Here is an 18,027-nt window from a genome sequence, read left to right on the forward strand (position 1 = left end):
AGGATCTGTTATTGAACCACACCTTACTTCAGCCATGTTTATGCTTGTAAATACTTGGAAAGAGGAGGAGGAATTAATGAAAGGGCAAAACCATCAAAGGCAAAGTTGGCCCAGGAGCAGAAAGAGTAAGCTGGACTTAGTTTTCTGAGATAAAGGGAGAAGTCGCAGACACTGCGATAACCGCAAGCGTCTGTCGGATGGTAACGCAGTCAGTGATGTGAGGCTCTTCACCTTGTGCCCCGCTCGCCGTGTCACTTCGTGTCAGACGCGCGTGCTGAGTTATCCCAAGGTCTGCAACTCTTTCTTTACTGCCTCAGCATCTTCTTAGCCCTTCGGGCTTTTCGGATAGGGTGGATCTTGGGGAGGGTTTTCCGCACCCTTTGGCGTGCCCTCCCTTCTCTGAGCTGGCATAGTTGCTTAACCTAAAATGAATCAAACTTCTGACTCGTGTGTTCTTGAGCCCCAAACGCTGTAGTTAAAGCAGCAGTTCATTTTTTTTTTCAAGCATTGGAGGTAAAAGTTAGGAGGCAAACGTACCTGGCAAGTGTATCACAGATCCTCTGAGCTATGTTCTGTTTTAGCTGAAATAAAGCACAACAGCAGATTGATTTCTCATATATCCCTTAGCTTGCTGGTGCCAAGGAGGGTGGATGTGATTCTTTTCCAGGAGGTCTCTTTCGTCCTCACCTAGTGTGATCAGCCTGGGTATTAAGGGTAGGGAGCAGGGAAAACAAGTACTGGGTGTACTCGTGTAGCTTGTCTTGTTGGAGGTTGAGAGTCCTTTCCTGTAGGCTCTGTCCGCACATCCCTCTGCTTGGAAAGCCGCAAGCTCTCCGTCATTTTTCCTTTCAGAGCCTTGATTCTCCTCTTCCTAGGAGACCTGAAAAAACTTCTTCACTCCTGATTTACCCCCCCCCCCCCGCCCTAATTGGATTAGATTGTATATCTAACGCTTTCCAACCATTAAAATGACAGTTTAAAAAAAAAAAATCACAGACAAGTATTTGTACCTATGTATTTGAGGCCAGAGCTTTAAAAATGCCTCCAACTCTTGGGACCTGCACTGAACGGTCAGTAGTTGCATCTCGCTCCCAAATTTGAGACTTAAGGCTCACCTCTGCAGGTGGGAAATGTTTGTTAGGACACAGCTTTTCAAAGCAGGACCAGGCCTATGCTGATTTACTGCACCTTTACTACAGTCGCCTTGCTTGTGTGATCTCTTACGTTGTACTAAACGCACTGACTTTTAGGGGAATAAAAATGTTTCTTTGCACTTGTATGCTCTGAACCTAGTTTCCATTTTGTAGCTGTCTCACATGATAAACGTCTTATAACCAATGGTTTATATCTTGGCTTATAAAGCAAAGGAAAGAGGTGATATAGGTAACAATATATTACCGGAGGGAGAATAATGTTTGACAGCAGAGACAGACTAGTACTCATTTGGCGTATAATGTGGCAAATTGCTTCATATTTAACTGTAAGTGGAGATATTGTCCTGGAAGCATTTTGCAAATTACTTAGATAATGTTGACTGCAGCAAATGGTTGTATCCAATATAAACATTTTGAGTTGCCATTAAGAGAAAATAGTGATTCTTGTATCTTGCACTCTTTTAAATAAAACTTGGCAGGACCAACCATTACTTCCTCATGCCAAATTATACACTATAGAGTTCAGTCCATAAAAATTTATTGTTACAGCTGATGTAAATCCCACCTAATGGGCAGATGACTCATGGCTGTGCTGACAGCCAGCCCTGCGTCCTAAAGGCACATACATCAGGCTAGAAAAGGAGGCATAATAAATTGAATTTAACTCCGTTTTCTCCTTCGTTGCCCGCCTGTGCTCCCGAGTCTCCTGTAGCTGGGTGCTTCATTGTAATTTTGATGGACTGGGGATCAATGTTGCTTATATAGGGTCTAACATGACCCAGCCCTGCCCAGGAGGCGTTCTCGTGAAACAAGTGCTGTCCTAGGATTGTGTGGCATGGGGGAGATGAACCGGCGCAGCGTGCAAACGAGGAGGGATTTCTGCCCTGCTGCAGGAGGATCCCCCTTTGCACTGGAGGGGGTCCAAGCCCCTCTTCTCAGTCTGGTTTTGAAGCGCTAGGTAAATATTTTGAGGGAAGGACCCTTGAAATATTTAAGAAGAGAGAAAAATGAGAGCTATGCAGTAGAAAGGTCCAGAAGGATGTTAGCACTTGTTCAGCTCTGGACAAGGAAGAGTTTACTGTGGTGTTCTGTTACTTCCTTTAAAATGTGAAATAATTACCATTTACACTACAATCTAAAGATGCTTCCTGTTCTCAACAGAGTGATTTTGCCAGAGGCATACTGTTTATTCTGAGTATATCAACCCCGGATATAGTCATTACCACGTTAGTAGGAAGGACCTTCAAGTTGTTATACTTGGCAGCAACTATATCCTGGAGTAACAAACTTCTTGCTGGTCAGTTTGTGAATTTATAGTTGTCTCCTGAACAGAATAAACAGGAAACCACCATTCCTCTCCTCCGCCAAGTTGTTTTAAATGTAATTAGTTTATCTCAAAGATGGTGTTAAGGAAGTACCTAATTTGGAGATACTGCAAGTAACATCAGTATCACTACAGCAAGACAGCTGTGTTCACCCAGCATTAATCCAGCGCTGCCTGAGGACTGATGGGGAAGCTCTGAGGGTGCTGCAGTAGGCAACGTGACGCCGATACGGGTGAGAAACGACGAGGTTGGGAGCTACTTCCATGCTACAGTAACTCCAGAATGGAGCTGCTGTCCCAGCACTGCTTGCCTCTGACCTGTTTTGCTGCTGTAGGGGTGGAGTATGCCACATTGGGGTGACTAATAGCTGCCTTGGTCGTGGGGAGGAAATGCCACATCAAGTCGTAATTTAATTTTTCAGTTTGACTCGTGTAGCTGGCAGCACCTATTGGCCTAATGGTTTTCTTATTGCAGTAACGATTTTTTTTAAAATTTTTTGCGCCAGTGCAAAGCACCATAGTTACTGACGCTTACTTCAACAAGAATTTATGCTGATTTTAACTAATGCGAGCTGAATTTGAAAAAAGAAGACTGCACCTTGAGAGGGTTAAGGGAGCAGAGCAGTTCTTTGGCTGAGATTTCTACTGGACTCGCTGTGAATGCTTGTTTCACTGCTTTTCGTACTCCCGACTTAGTTTTAGTTTGCCCTGTTATGGCAGGGCAGTCGGGCAGCGTTGAGTGTGCCTGGCACTTCCTGGCCACTGCCTGGCTTTTGGACTCAGCTGTGCGATGGTTGAGAACTCATCCTTAGCTTTCTGCTTAAGTTTTTCTGGTCCCTCCCTGAACACAGTGTGGTCTGCTTCAGGTGAGCTGTACGTCATGTAATGTGGGCAGGAGAGGTTTTGAAAGCTTACACGATACCGCATAGCCTAAACTACCTGGAAGGCTTTGCAAAATCCTGGGGCAGTGCCAGAATATCCTGAAAGAGAAAATCAGCATTGCCCGCACCCGTCTTCAGGGAGAGGAGCAGTAGCTTCAACAGGCGATTTGGGTCCTGCACAACCTGGAAATGGTTCGCGGCTTCGAAATAGCTTCCTACGTCCTGGCTGTTGCCCGAGAACTGACTGCCTGGATAAACATTTCCAGTAGCGCTGGAGAGTTTTCTGAACGCCCTCCGTTCCCGATGAATTAGTGCAGGCGGGAGGGGAGGATTCCTGGAGATGGCTGTGTCCGTGCCAGGCACATTTTGCGCTCTGCGAGCCAGGCCTTTACCTAGGGAGCGACGAACTTGGGCACGGCGCTTCCGTGGCTCCGCGTGCTCATGGAGATGGATCCCAGAGGAGTCTTTTACCTAAATATTGGCAGCGAGCCTTTCCATTCCCTCACTGCTACGTACAGTGCAGAGGATGGTCGGGTTTTGCAACGCTTTAATTAAAACGGTAATTTACTCTCCGCAATTCTGATTGTGTTGGATTTGGACAGTGGGTGCCGGGGTGGGGGGGAGCATAGCCACCTCCTTAATGTTGTATTTAATCTCTTCAGTTCCTTCCACTGCAGTGCTGATGCCTTCTTGTCTGCAATGGCTGCAGCTGTTAACTGCAGGAAGAAAACAGAATAATGCTTCCTGGAAGGAAAGCTGACTTGCCCCTTAGCATTTGCGCACGTATTGGGCCCGTGTAAAAACGAGTTGGTCTTGAGCTGACTCACAGCGATTGTTCACTGACCTCGTGCTGAACTCCAGTTATCTCTTAGCGAAAGGCTGATCAAAAAAATCACAGCCCTAGCAAAACTAAGGCACATGCGAGTCAGGATCTAAGCATGCGGTGGAGAGTGTTTGCTGCTGCAGCAGCGTGTGCTGGGCCTGCTTTGTGTAGATGATTAGCATCTTTATGCATGTCTGTAAATTCAGCACCGGCAATATGCAGATCATTTGCTACTCAGCTTTACACAGATCACTATAAATCTATATTCTTTACATACCTTCAGTACGATGCTAAGATGAGCTGGAACAATAGGTCTGACTTTGCTTTTTGAGGCTCTAATACGTTAAAAAAAAACAAAACCCAAAACAAAACAAAAAACAAAAAAACTAGTGTTGCTTAAGATATTTGTTATGCACTTGTGGCTTTTATAGTATTACTTCAAATATAACTGTTTTATGTTTGTCTGGTTATTCCAGCATCGCTGTCACAGCTTCTCACTGATTTGAATCCCACTCTGCTATTAAATCAGCTTCTCAAGACTAGTTCTTAATATAATTTCATTTCCATATATTTCTGTCTAAGCTTTCTTGACCGTTAAAGCAAGCGAGTAGTGAGGGTGTGTGTGTGGTTTTTTTTTTTTTTTTTTTTTTTTTTTTTTTTTTTTTTTACACTAATGTCTCAAACAGATATTAGGCCCCAGGATGCTCACTGCTAGCAGGAGGCAGGCGTTTGGCAGGACTTAAAATACTTATTTGAAGACTGACTAAAGGCTGCTGTCAACTGCAGTTTGCTGTTCAGTTTGTCTTTAGCGTCCTTGTCTCATGGGCAGTGTTTATTCGCTTTTGGGAGAAGCATGCCACGCCAATGTCTTTGATTGGAGATTGGGAGGAATCCAGCATCCTCTAATGCTGGGGAGCATATGTGTTTAAAATTATCCCGGCCAGGAGCTGGCAGCAGCCCAGGCACCTTGAGAAGAGCAAAGGCAGCAAGAGGAAGATTTTCAGGGCCTGACCAGGATTCTTCGGCCCGGCTGTCGTGCCAGCTCTGTTATCATGATGTGTAAGGGGGGAGAGAGTTTGACTTTTTTGTGAGAAGACTTGGAATATTTGCAGAAGCATGTGTGTGCACGGAGGGGATATCTGGTTTTTTTTCTCTTTTGGGCAGATGGTCGCCATTAGTGCGGGGTGCGTAGTGAAATGCTCTCTCTTCTTTGGCACCTATCTCCCCGGCGGTTGCTTTGCTTGCAGCTTTTGCAAGAAGAGAGCGCTTGTGTGCACTCTGGGTGGGTTTCTAGAGAGTAGGAGCTCTGGTAGATGATGAATGGAGATGTCACATACAGAGATGCTTCAGTTGGCTTTACATGGGGAGCAGCCTGTGGAAAAAAAGCTATAAAACTTGCAAGTACGTTTGGAGTGAAAGTAGCCTTCTAGGAGTGCTACTGTTAACAACGTAGCTTTTGGGGCAAGGGGGGAAGGAAGTAACTTTTATAGTACATGCTGTATGTTCTTGTGGGTTCTGACTTTCTTGCATACAAGAAAATTGGGGAAGACCTCAATAAATTAGAGATTTCACAGGACAGCTGTGCAGTCCCACTTTCCCGCTTCCACCCTTTCTGTTGTACCAGCTCTGCTCACCTGACACCTTGGTAAACTGGTTCGGTTCAGTAAGTCGCCAGCGAGCAACTTTTTTGTCTGGGTTTGTATCAGCGGACTGAGCTGAACTGGCTTCCTGAGGAACCGGGGCATGTTAGCTTAACTCATAGTCTCTTGACTCTCCTTTCAGAAAGATACACGAGCAGCAGGCTAGCGTTAGGTTCTGCTTTCAATTTTTTAGCAAACTTTAGAGCCTGGGACCAACCGCTCCTCTTGTATTTCTGGGGATACTTTCTAATAAGTTTTCCAAAGCTGTTTCTCTGTGTATAGTACTTAAAACGCTTCTAGCTATAATTCATACAAATACCACTTAATTTCTGCCTCCTGAAGTTATGATTAGTGTTAAGTCCCTACTGCTTCTATTTGATTGAAAGCAAGAGGACATAACACAACAAAATATAGAGTATAAGAGATAAGAAACTTTTAACGTATTTTGTTGTTGTTTGAAAGGAAGAAGTTTTACTGAGTTCCACTTACTGTTGCTTTATTTTTCTGCAGGGATGTGAAAGCAGGAAATATTCTTCTTGGAGAAGATGGCTCAGTGCAAATTGCAGGTAACTTCCCCCGTAGCTTTGAGTAAACCTTAGGCGTAACTGCGTCTGGGCAGATGGTTTAATGGCCAAGAAAGCACCTATATAAGAATGTTAGTTTCAAGGAACCTTGCTATCTTGAGACAGTGTTCTTTGAAATAATGACTGTCAATGAGAATAAAACCTTTGCCTGTGAAGTCCTTAGAATGAACGCGTTAGAATTGTAGGCATAAGCTAGTCAGATTTTCAGAACAGCGACTTCACAGGATTGAAATACAGTGCACTGCACAGATGTTACTGATTTATCACGTACCTGTAAGATGGTGGTCAAAAGGACGGCAGTAAATGGTCAGTGGATCCATCAGAAGGAAACTGATGTCTCTGAATGTAAAAATCAGTTGCAGCTTTACTATAGTCAAAGATCTGCTGGTCAGACTGCTCAGGTGGATCCTCGCTAGTCCACTGGCGGTGAGCCAAGCAGCGGAGCGCTTGTTTAACTGAATGAACTAACCCGGGCCAAATCTGGGCAAACTGGAAGTCTTGGAAGGAATCATGCAAGCAGCTGAGCTGGAGTATCAAGGGACATGGTGGGGAGGACTGTTAAGACAGTTGCTTCAGCTAGCACAGATGCGCCTGGGCGAGCTGGTATCTGCTGTTGTACTTGCTGCTGCATCACTGTGTAAGCTGCATCAACACAGGTATGTTGGAAACGGTCCTTAGTGTAGGTGGATCATGCGTCTTCTGTGGAAGGAGGAGTTTTTTTTGCCGACGGGACCTTTCTCACCTTTCAAGTCATACATGCAAAGTCTGTAGGAGCTCTTTTTTTGCAGAAATCAGGAATTACTGTTGGAGAGTATTAAATAAAACAAGATTTCTGGCGTATGTGCTTAGAACCTGTAAGACTTGTCTTTCCTCTTCTCTCTAATGTGTTATTTTCCTACCTGGAGCGCCGAAGATGCTTTCATCTATGTGCAGGTTCCTCCCTTGAGCGTCTTGGTCCACAGGAGTGTGCTGTTCCGATGAATCTTGTCCTGCCTTTCCAGCCCTCGTGCCGCTCCTAGCCAGAGGGCAGAGCTGGCAGTTGGTCCTGCTGTCTCATCAAAAACGTTCTTTTACGTATTTAACTTTTCCGATCCCTTTTTAGTTGGAAAAGGCATTATCTGTTTGTGTTAAGGTCTGTCTTTAGTGCCCCATCCTGCTGATGAAGTCCAGCAGTGGGTCGAACCTCGTCTGCTGAGGGTTAAGGGAGAGGGCTTTTGCAGCCACGAGGTGATGACCGTCACGTGAGGCAGAAGTGTTGTGTTGTGCCGTGCTGACTGCCGCGTGGCTCAGAGGTGAGAACCTCTCCTTGGTAAACCTGTGCCTGGATTTGCCTGTTTGTACGAAGGGTATCGATTTCCTCCCAGGAAGCATAATGTAACGCAATGCAAAGCCTTTACAGGTAGCTCTTCTCCCTCTGCAGAAGACAACAAGCCTTGGTGTGGAAAGACCTAACAAAATACTAGACTTCTGTCTAAAACCCAGAATTGCTGTGTTTTCCCTTTTAAGACTCCTAGTGCTCTTAATGTACTTGCTGTTACGTTTCTAATGAAGTGCAAATAATTCATCCCGTTTGGCAACTGATGTTAGGTAGGGTGTGTGTGGGGGGGGCTTCCAAAATACTCCAAGGAGCGAGCTGTATATTAATAAAATCCTGCGGGCTTCTTCCATCGTGGGGCCAAGATGTAACACTTCGGATCCGTAATTGTGCGGAGCGGTAGATTATATCCCGGGAGAGGCTGCAAATAGCCGTTGCGTTAGCACAGTGCACTGCTATTCCAGCCTTTCTGCCAGCCGAGCAGAAAGCTGCTTGTGTTCCTTTTCCACAAGGGTGCCAGGGTTTAACTACTATTATTATTATTATTATTATTATTATTTTTTAATGCTCGCTGGTGATAGGTGCTTGCTTACATATCTGTTATGTCTGCTGGATGATTTTCGGATGATAGGGTAGTTTTGAGGTTGACTAAATAGTCTCATAAACTTGTTTAGCTTGTACTAGTATTGCAAGGTTTATTTTGTCTCTGATTAGCAGAGTTTCCCCAGGACTGATCCGCGGCGCAGAGCTGCGACGTTTAAAGGCTGGAAGCTCTCTGTTAGCTGCAAGATGTGCAAAGTTCCCCTTTACGCGCTGTTGCTCTGAACGAGGAGCAAGGACTAATTTTGTAACCTTTCCACGAGACGAAGTGAAGCAACTGAGCTCAGGCCACGGTCGCAAGGTTCACAACGGCGGCAGGAAGTCCTTTCGCTTTTGGGAAGGCAGCCGATGACTTGAAAGAAACAAAAATAAATGACTGACTGACTACTAGAGAAGAGCCTGACCTGGTCAAAACATGGAGTCTGGTTTCTGTGGGAATTGCTGACGCTTCACCTTCCTTTCTGTCTGACCCATGATGAAATAGCAAAATTTCTTACAATTTTGTTTTGGGGGGGGACGGATGGAAATAGCGAAACAATCCTCAGAAAGTGAGATTGGCGTTTTGGCAAGGTCACAACGCTTGCCTGTGACAATAATGTGGATTACGAATGCCGCGGTTTCTAGCTGAGCGCTTCGGTTATCGGCTTGACGACGTCCCTGCCTTCTCGCGGCGGCGCGGTTGTAACTTTCCAGTGCAGCTTAGATGCACCACGGGGAAGAGTCCGCGGTGGAGTGAAGCCTGAGGGCTAGGCTGAGTCGGGCACCTCCCTTGAAGGAGCTGGCTTGGCGTGCGTAAAGTGTGCACACGGTTAACCAGGAAAGCATGACTTCAGTTCTTTGGAAATTAATCCCTTCCCTTTTGTCTTCCTTGTATCAGAACCGCTCGTGAGCGGTTGTTCAGCAGGTCTTACCCAGGTTGTGGCCTTTGCGACCTCAGGTTCTTCTGCGGCGCCTGCTGCCTGAGCCCGTCGGCGTTTCGCGCGCCCGTTCGAACCGCGGGTCCTTTGCAAGAGCAACGCTGCTGTGAGCCTTTTTATAAAAACGCTTGGCCCCGTGGCGGAGGAAACCCCACGGCTGGACTCTACCTCCACGCTGCGCCAGTGAGTTTAAGTCACCTCTTTCGCAGTCCACACTGAGCTTTCGCTTTATGTAATTCATGGCAGCAATTTTGCCATAGGGTTATATCATCCTAACCGCTCGTACTCGCTTAAAAGTAAAAGCCTCGGTAGTTAACATGGACTGCTCAGTCCTGTTAAAAGCAGGCGCAGATGTAACTTGAAGGTGCGTCCGGCTTCTCCGAGGCTGTTGGCGATGCTAAAGGGGGAGGCGTGCTTTGGATGTGCTTTAAGAGCACGACCGGTTAAGGCTAGCAGCAGATGAAGCGGCGGAGGAGGCATCTGTGGAGCGAAGGAGGCCTTTGCTGGAAGCAGGAATTCGAAAAATTCCTGTAGCGGCCTCCACAAATGTGGAACTTGAAACTCCTCCCCAAGTCCTAGAACTTGGTATTTTTACTCTTGGCTGTGTCTATTTTTAACTGCGTGGCTTCTTTGGCTTTCAAAATGCGTATCCACTGAACCAAGGCATAAAATTGCCTTTAACGGATACAGCTGACCAGTGAGATCTCAACTGAAGCTGGTTTTGTATGTTTAAAATCAGTTTTCCTTTTTTTTTTTTTTAAAAAAAAAAAAAAAAAAGGGCACTGGCTTGAGTGTTTCCCTGGGCGCTAAATTAATCTATCTTCCGAAGGGCGCGAGACTTTCTTTCCTAGATACCATTGTTCTGCGCCGTGATGGCGGTGGTTACAATGTAAATCGAGATAGCTGGGTTCTTTTGTTCCAACCTCTCCATGACAATTATTGTAATAATTTATTTATTTATTTTTAATCAGAACATAAAACCTCTGTGCATTGGCCTTTGCTGGCTCCCTGGAGTCTAAAAGCCGCTCTGGTAAACGCTCTTTTGTCAACATAAACTGCGTCGGCACTGGTAGAGCTGTAAAAAGGAGGAGGTTTCCTCTTGGAGTAATCTAGGCTCGATATTTAGTTTATTAACAGGGGCTGCTGAGGGCGTGAGAAACCCACCCAGTACGAGCCCTGCTCCATCCAAGGCATGATATTAGCATCCTGCTGAGGCTCTGGGTGCCAAGCAGGTCCTTTTTTTTTTTTTTTTTTTTTTTCTCTTTTTTAAAATCAATTTTAATCACTGGACATTAAATACTACTTCCGCACAGTCCTTCAGGATTGCACGGAAGGAAACAAGGGTCTCCTGAAGGCTGATGTGCTCCCAGGGAGAAGGCACACATCCCTCAAGTAGGTGGGATTTTTCTGTGTAAGGTTTTGGGTTATTGTCCCTACGGGTTTTCAGACACGATGTGTTTAACACCTGCTCGGAGAGGCTGCTTTTCTGTGGAGTTTGGCATTCATGGGTAAAGTACGTTGAGGCTTTGAAAAGTGGTTCAGGGCTCGCTCGTTGATACTGGGCAAATTGCCTAACCCCTCTCGCTTTATCTGTTTATAAAATGGGGATGGTTAAGGCCAGGCCAAAAAAAAAAAAAAAACCACCCTTGTGTAACTGAATTTGTGTAACTTTCCGCAAATCCATGCCAACTTGTCACCGGTTCGCCGTGTTCCTGGCTGCTCTTAATTCACCGCCCTAAAATAGCGCCCTGCCTCAGCACCTAGCTATGATGCAGCCAGCGTCGTTCCCCCACTGTGCGTTGGGCAAGCGGCGACTCGGGGAGGTTAAATCGCTTGGACGCGGGGCTGACGCGAGCGGCGGTCAGTGCGCCGTATCACCCGACTCCTCTCAGCCTCTCTTCCCTTTTGAAACGCAGCACAAAGGGTTTTTTTTTTTTAAATTTCGTTTTTGTTTGTTTTTTCCTGCTAGGGTTTTGGTGCATCTTTTGCAGCAGCAGTTGTGAGCCCCTGAAATAGCACGGTGTGAAATAGCTGTTCTTGTGCCGCTGCTGACCTCCGCGCTCCCCGAAGAGATGTTTGGATATAGCAACGACTTGCAAACTTCTCCGAGAGCAGTGTTTGCACTGGGCTGGCTTGTCGTACTTAAATTGCTTTGGGTAGTATTAAGATATTTTTATTAAGATGCTGTTGAGGCCAAGTTTCGAAAGCAGGCTTTAGGATTTCCGTAGCATGAAATCTCTTCCTTAGCATTAATCTTTTATGTGCCTTGACAGCACTGCAGAAGGGCTAAAGTTTTGCTGATACGTACAAAAATAAAACCATCAGTCACTTTTTACGTGCTATATAGTTCTAAACATATGTGACTGTAGATACCTACCTTACCAAATAAGAGTCTGGGGAGAACAAATGTGTATTTATAGATCAAATACTGCACTATAACCATAGAGTCTTTAAAGGGAAAGAAGTTTTTAATTCTTATTCTTCACTAATCTTCCTTTTCTCTGGTGCTTTAGCACCCTGCTGTGTTATCCACAGAAAATTGCTATCTTACCACCGCCTGTCTCTTCTTGTCAGGCTTTGTTAATCCTCAGTGCTCTAAAAGCCATAAGGTTTGCAGAAAAACCAGTAGAGCTGCAGCTATTTGTGTTGGTGAACAGCTGGCCAAAAAGCAAGGTGACCAGTGAAAGAAACACTTAAGAGTTTTCTTCTGAAATATTTTCTGGTTCGTTCTTTTTTTTCCTCCTTTTCATTCTTTTTTTTTTGGCAAGGGGCTTGAGGAGGGGTACTGTCTTGACTGCCCCAGCTGAAAACAGCTCTTGGGTTATTTGCAGTCAAAATGGGTTTATTCTGTTGTTCTGCCCCCACAGATTTGCTGTTTAGGGTCTCACCCAAAGTGCACCAAACTCCCTAGGAGGCTTTCTTACGTTAGCACACTTTGGTCCTGGCTCCCGTTTCGCGCAGCGTCTCTTTAACCTGGGGTAGCTACCTACAGGAGCAGGTACTTAGGCTCCTCGCAATTAAGGTAGCGTTACAATTTGATATTGGCCAAAGAGATGTGATTTTTTTTTTTTTTTTGAACAGCTGATTTGTAGATTTGAGGAAAACTGATTTGTGAGTTTGAGTGGTGTTCTTTGACTCACTTATATGGCAGCAATGATGCCCGTCGGTGATTCAGTCCTGCCACAGTGTTTTTGAGCCGATGAGCTGTTTAAACCAAGTCTGTGTTTCTGCCACACCGAATAGTAAGATAGTAAGAGGAGATATTCCTTTTAGCTTTTGTTTGAGTGGCCAGAGTTGATGCGTGACAACTTAGACACCTTACTCGTGGGAGCTGTGGTCTAAGAGCATGTCTTTTCAAACGTTAGCCTGCAACTTCGTTACCGCTTTAGAAAGTTTTGCAGGGTCTATGGTTTGCAACACATGACGTTTCTGCTGAAATAGGTGAAGTCTGCCATATGTTTTGCAAAGCCTATATCAGCCCAATGGTCACTTACTCCCCACTCTGGATTGATTTTTGCTGTAGTATAAGTCCGTCTTTATCATTTGTATGAAGCAATACAGGAAAGGTTCATCTGCTGGAGCAATTTCAGTGATATGAACCAAAGACAGCTTGGAGGGGGGTGGAAAAAAAAATTCCTTCTGCTTGCCCACAGAGGACCCTGGAGACAGAAACTTATTTGCTGGCAGACTGTGCCAGAAGTCTGGAACCTTTGGGCTCCTTTTGAATATCTGACAGCAGCTGGATTCCCAACAGCGGTGGTCGTCTATTGCACACTAGATCCCAATTTTTTGGATTCTTCCCAGTCTCTGGTGATGGAGAGTTATCACTGCCGGTCAGCTTTCCAGTTCTCGCTGTAGTGAGCCGGTATAAAATAACAAGCTGTCAAATAAGAGGAAGAGTATAAATACCTTTAAGCTTTTGCACCTCTGATTCAGTTCAAGTGCAACAGAGGTTAAAATCCAAGTAGATTGCTTGGAGTTGCCCTCTTAAAATAGGAGGAAAAAACTACAGAATTGTAAACCTCGTTCCTTGTCCCTGTCATTCCCAAGAGTTAAATCCATACGCGACAGTCAAGTTCTGTTTTAGCCTGTCTGAGTACAATTTGACAGGGGCAGTCACAGCAATCCCGTCAGAAATTGGTGTCTGGGGGCTTGGGCAGACGGAACGAGCCACAGGTCCCGTCTGCGCCCTCGCTCGTGGTTAGGATTTGGATTTATGGCTTTACAGGTGTTTCCTGAGAACAAGCACGTTCTTATCTTGATGCTTGGGACTTGGATAAAATTAGTAGGATGACATTTGAGAAAACCATTTCAAAGTCATGCCTGAGAGCAGAATAGCGCAGGCTGGATGTGCCGGCCTGTTGGAAGTGAGTGCAATTGATTGGGAAAACATGTAAATAAATCAACCGTGTAATGGCACGCAACTTAATTCCGTTTAGGCTTTCTGCTGACCTCAAATGACAGATGTAGGGGCACAATTCCAAGCTGGACTTTATAAAGTCGCCTCGTGTTGGATGTGAGCTGTGGCGAACGCCGTGCGCGCTGCGTGAAGGGTTTGGGTTTTTATTGCTGGGATGCTCTTGCTTTGAATGGTGTTTCCTTTGCCCTCAGACTGACTGCATGGAAACTGGAGGTAAGCTACCGTACGCAGTTTTAAATACAGCACATCACGACAGTACGCTGATGGCACTTGGAAAAGTTTGTCTTAAGTAAAGGTCATACTGATAAAGCTTTTTGGTTGCTCTTGTTTAGAAGACTAGAACTTGCAAGACTAGCCACGATGAGCAGTAAAGTGCAAATAACTTTACTCTGAACTTTTTTTTTTTTTTTTGGACTCTCTCATTCGGTTTTGTGAGAGAAGCAGGGAGGATGGGTACGTACCTGGAAGATCACGACGGAAAACTGTTGTTGCGGAAAGCGGATCTAGTGAGTTTTCAGGAAGACAGAGATTGCAGTGCCGACAGGAATATCGTGCTCCATCTAGACAATATTAAAATTGCAAGGTCAGCAGCAGTATGAGATGCCTCCAAGGAAGAGGCCAGCCTAACACGTCTGGAAGAAGCCGAATCATAACAAGAGGCATTTATCGGTGCTTGTTTTAGCCTTGCGACTTCCATGAAACCTTCTTTCCTTTTCTGTGAATTTACAGTTATAAATGTCTAGGATTTTGGTGAGTACTAAGTTACTGTCCTGGGACGTGTCTAACCAGAGTAAGCTGGAAACGGTAGCGTGTTATTCTTCTGAGTGATAATTTCACTGGTGTGTTTCCAATATTGAGAGCCTGGTGGGAACGGACCCCTCCTGCTGCTGCTGGGATGCAGGGGAAGCTTGCGGCTGTTCTCGAGTGGATGCTGTTGCTTGCGACTTTGAAAAAAGCATCCTTCCCTAGCAATTAACTCCTCGGTGAGGATAACGTCCTTCAGCCATCCAGTAACTTCCTTGCTCTTCTGAGCAAGTCTTCTGCAGTTAACTACTGTGTTAGGCAGCTGTGTTTTAACAGTTTTCCAGCCAGGTGTGATGACTAATGCTTTGTGCAAAATAACCCCTGAATTGAAGGGACTTATCCTCCAAGCCTGTTCTCAATCTCAAAAAACGCATTAAACATTGGGTAGATTTAGACCTATTGTTTGAACAGAGTTTAAAAAAAAAAAGAATAATATAGAGTTATATTGAGAATATGAATTATATTGAGTTATATAATATTGAGAAGGACTGGTTACAGATCTGTTATTTCACAATGCAAAAGGGATGTACTGCAGAGCAAGCTGGGTGGAAATACTTTCGCGGTTTGTCTTTACAGTTTCCCTGTCACCTGATTTCCCCCCAACCCAAGGAAAGTCTCTGTCATCCCCTCTCGAATCATAATGGCTCAGTTGCCAAATCTTCTTTTGTAATGCTCTTCTCCAAACAAACATATTGTGTCCTGCTGCCTTCCCAGCACAGTACTGCTGCTGTTTACAGATCCCCTTTTCCGTGTCATCCTTAATTGCCAAAAACGTCTGCCTCATCCTTGAAAGCATAGTCCTCGTTTAAAAGACTGGCTTACTCTGATAGCACCAGCAGCGCGTGCGTGGTGCGGCCTCGAGCGTCCTTCAGCGTGTGAAAGATGTTTGAAGCGGGAAGGAGCGCTCTGCCGTGTGGATAGCCGTCGGCAGGGCCGGTTATCGGGACGTGCTGCTTGATTCGGTCACCTTGCTGCTGCGTTATTGGGAACAGCTTCTGGTGTCCAAGCGCGCAGTTAAAGCGTTGAGCTTCTCAGGAGCGGAAGACTACCAAGCAAAGCATGTTCTGGTAGTACAACATCTGCGGTAATGGTCCGATACCTCCTGTCGTCAGGATGCAGTTATGTCAGTTAAACGTGAGGCGCCCTGATAGCTTTTTACGTGCGTGACTACTTTGTTCAGAAAACTTTCCATTGCTGTAAATATTAATCATGGCTGTTGCAAGGCACAAGAGGCAAGGTACTAGTTGAAGTTCAGTCATTTTATTTATATATACATAAATAAAATATATAAATACATATATTAAAAAAAATGCATGTGTGTGTGCATGTGTATCTCTATATATGTATGTTTCTATAAAAATAAATAGCTGTTAAAGGCAGGTTTGCACGGTAGCAGATCTGCTGGAGCGTGAGGATGTACTCCCATGTGAGCAGCGAGCCGTGTTGGAAAGTGGAATTTTCCTCTCTGCAGGCCGGGGCGGAAAGCTTTGCTCTCTGCAGTAATTGAACGGTGGACCGCAGCGTATTCATTTAACAGCGTTCTTAGCTAACTGTTGATCGTTCTTAGTTCGGTAGAAAACTCCTCGTGCGTAACGTTATGGTTTAGTACTCTATTAGATGGCTGGGAATATTTGGTGCGTGTTGGTGGGGGGGAGCGGGGAACAGCCCTTCAAGTTGCTCGGGATGTGTTCTCACTAAAATCTGTTTTGTTCTGTTTGCAGACTTTGGTGTTAGCGCGTTTTTGGCCACCGGCGGTGATATTACGAGAAATAAAGTCAGAAAAACTTTTGTGGGCACGCCTTGCTGGATGGCACCAGAAGTTATGGAGCAGGTGAACCGTCTCTTTCCTAGCGTCCTCTTGGCTGATCTGCAGGCGGGCTTTCCTCTTGTCAGCCGTGAGCGTATTTTCTTGACCTGAATATGACTACTTTGCATCTTGTAAGACTTGAAAACCACAGGATTGTCTTAGGTTTACTTTTTACAGCCAGGGTTGGGGTATTCACTGGTGTATTCAGTGTTTGGTACCTTCTTACCCTACACCTTCTTCCTGCCTCGGGTGAGTATGAGACAGCTCAGCCCTGGTATAAAGAATAACCTGCCCCTTCCCTCATGCCTAAATGTCAGGTGGGATATAAGTAGTTGTACGCACATGATACATTTGCACATGCACAGCAAAGTAACGCACTCATCAGCATTTGCAAATATGGGAATTCAAGGTAGTTAATTGCCGCATGTCCGAGTGGGGAGTTACTGCAGTAAAATGGTGTGCAGTTGCGTTTATTCAGCTTTTTAGTTTCTCTTGATTTGTGAATATCCAGACTGTATATATTCAGGAATGCTTGTCTCCCCCTGCTCTTCCTCCTCTGCTCTCTTGGCTTGCTAAAAGATGTCATGCTACTTCCTGTTGAGTGGAGGTCTGTCGTTTTTTGTCCTCCGCTACTTCTAGACTAAACTATAGCGGTAAGCTTTGTCTCTGTGACTACTGATGAAGGCCACCTGCAAACTTTGTTTAACGTAAAATGCTGTTGCCTGTTTCTGAGCAAGATCCACCCACAAAATTGTGTTACAGTCCCAGCAAGGTGTTTTACAGCTAACTACCATTGCCCTGACGTTGAGTGCCACAAGCTTTCTCAAAATTATCCCTAATGGCCTTAAAAACAGTTTAAGAGCAAGCTGGACTCAGGGTTTGCTTTTTGGCATATGCATCAAGCAGAAATACTGCTAACTGTAAATGTCCTTCATTTTTTCTTCCCAAAATGTTTGAAACAAAAATAGTTTGGAACAGCATTGTTTTATTACAATAACAAGCCAGGTTTACTGTTTGCTGACTGTTCACAACAAAATATTTTGAAGTTTGGGAGAAATTTGAATAAGGTCCTTCCCCCTTAGCAAGGAAGGGGAATTCCTGATAGGAAACATTTTCAGAGTTTCCTAAGGGAGACAGTTTTTCTAGGGAAATCAGTTTTGTGAAGGCTGTGAACATCTAAGCTATACAATCTAAGCAATGCAAGTATTAGATGGTAAGTAGATATTTTGGATGCTCCTAAAGAAGTCTTTCAGTGTCTCTTTATATCATCTTGCTGTCTTCCAGCAGGTGTCACTCTGAGCTGTTTTATCTAGTGCAGGGGGGAAAAAAGGGGGTTGCTCTAGGTTAGCCACCTTTATGTGGATGGTACCGTCTCCATTTCATCTGTTTTACTTCAGCATAGTGAAGTTCCTTTGGCCTGCAAATACCTGTTATCCTGCTATTCTGGTTTTGAAAAATGTACTTGCTTTGACTGATTTATGGGAAAAATAGTTGAGGAGGAAAATAAATGGCGTTGTTATAATTTAAGTGTGGATTAGTGACTAATATGTCCTGGATAAAAGTCAAAAAGAACTGCTACAGAAACTTTTGAACTTCCAAATTCTCATTCGCAGGCTGGATTATATGGTTTCACAAATACTAAACAGTTAAAACTCTGGGGAATGGGGAATTACCCAGCGTATAAATCTACTGCCAGATTATCTGAAAGATAAAGCTAAGAACAGTGCCAAAGTTATTCTCAAAAACTAAAAATATAGT

At 44.8% G+C, this 18,027-nt stretch overlaps 1 protein-coding gene and 1 long non-coding RNA gene across 3 annotated transcripts in view; both read left to right on the forward strand.

Moving 5' to 3' along the window:
- OXSR1 (oxidative stress responsive kinase 1) overlaps positions 1-18,027 on the forward strand; it is a 92,066-nt gene that overhangs the window by 51,106 nt on the left and 22,933 nt on the right. For both annotated transcript variants that reach the window (XM_068934163.1, XM_068934164.1), the window contains exons 5-6: positions 6,333-6,388; positions 16,184-16,293. In XM_068934163.1, the coding sequence (XP_068790264.1) occupies positions 6,333-6,388; positions 16,184-16,293 (166 nt within the window). The remainder of the gene's footprint in view (positions 1-6,332; positions 6,389-16,183; positions 16,294-18,027) is intronic.
- LOC138066262 (uncharacterized) lies at positions 9,338-11,244 on the forward strand. The gene is made up of 3 exons (XR_011139504.1): positions 9,338-9,421; positions 10,552-10,630; positions 11,208-11,244. It is a non-coding gene; the product is annotated as an uncharacterized lncRNA (long non-coding RNA).

The sequence above is a fragment of the Struthio camelus genome, chromosome 2 (genome assembly GCF_040807025.1).
Source record: "Struthio camelus isolate bStrCam1 chromosome 2, bStrCam1.hap1, whole genome shotgun sequence".
NCBI lineage: Eukaryota > Metazoa > Chordata > Aves > Struthioniformes > Struthionidae > Struthio > Struthio camelus.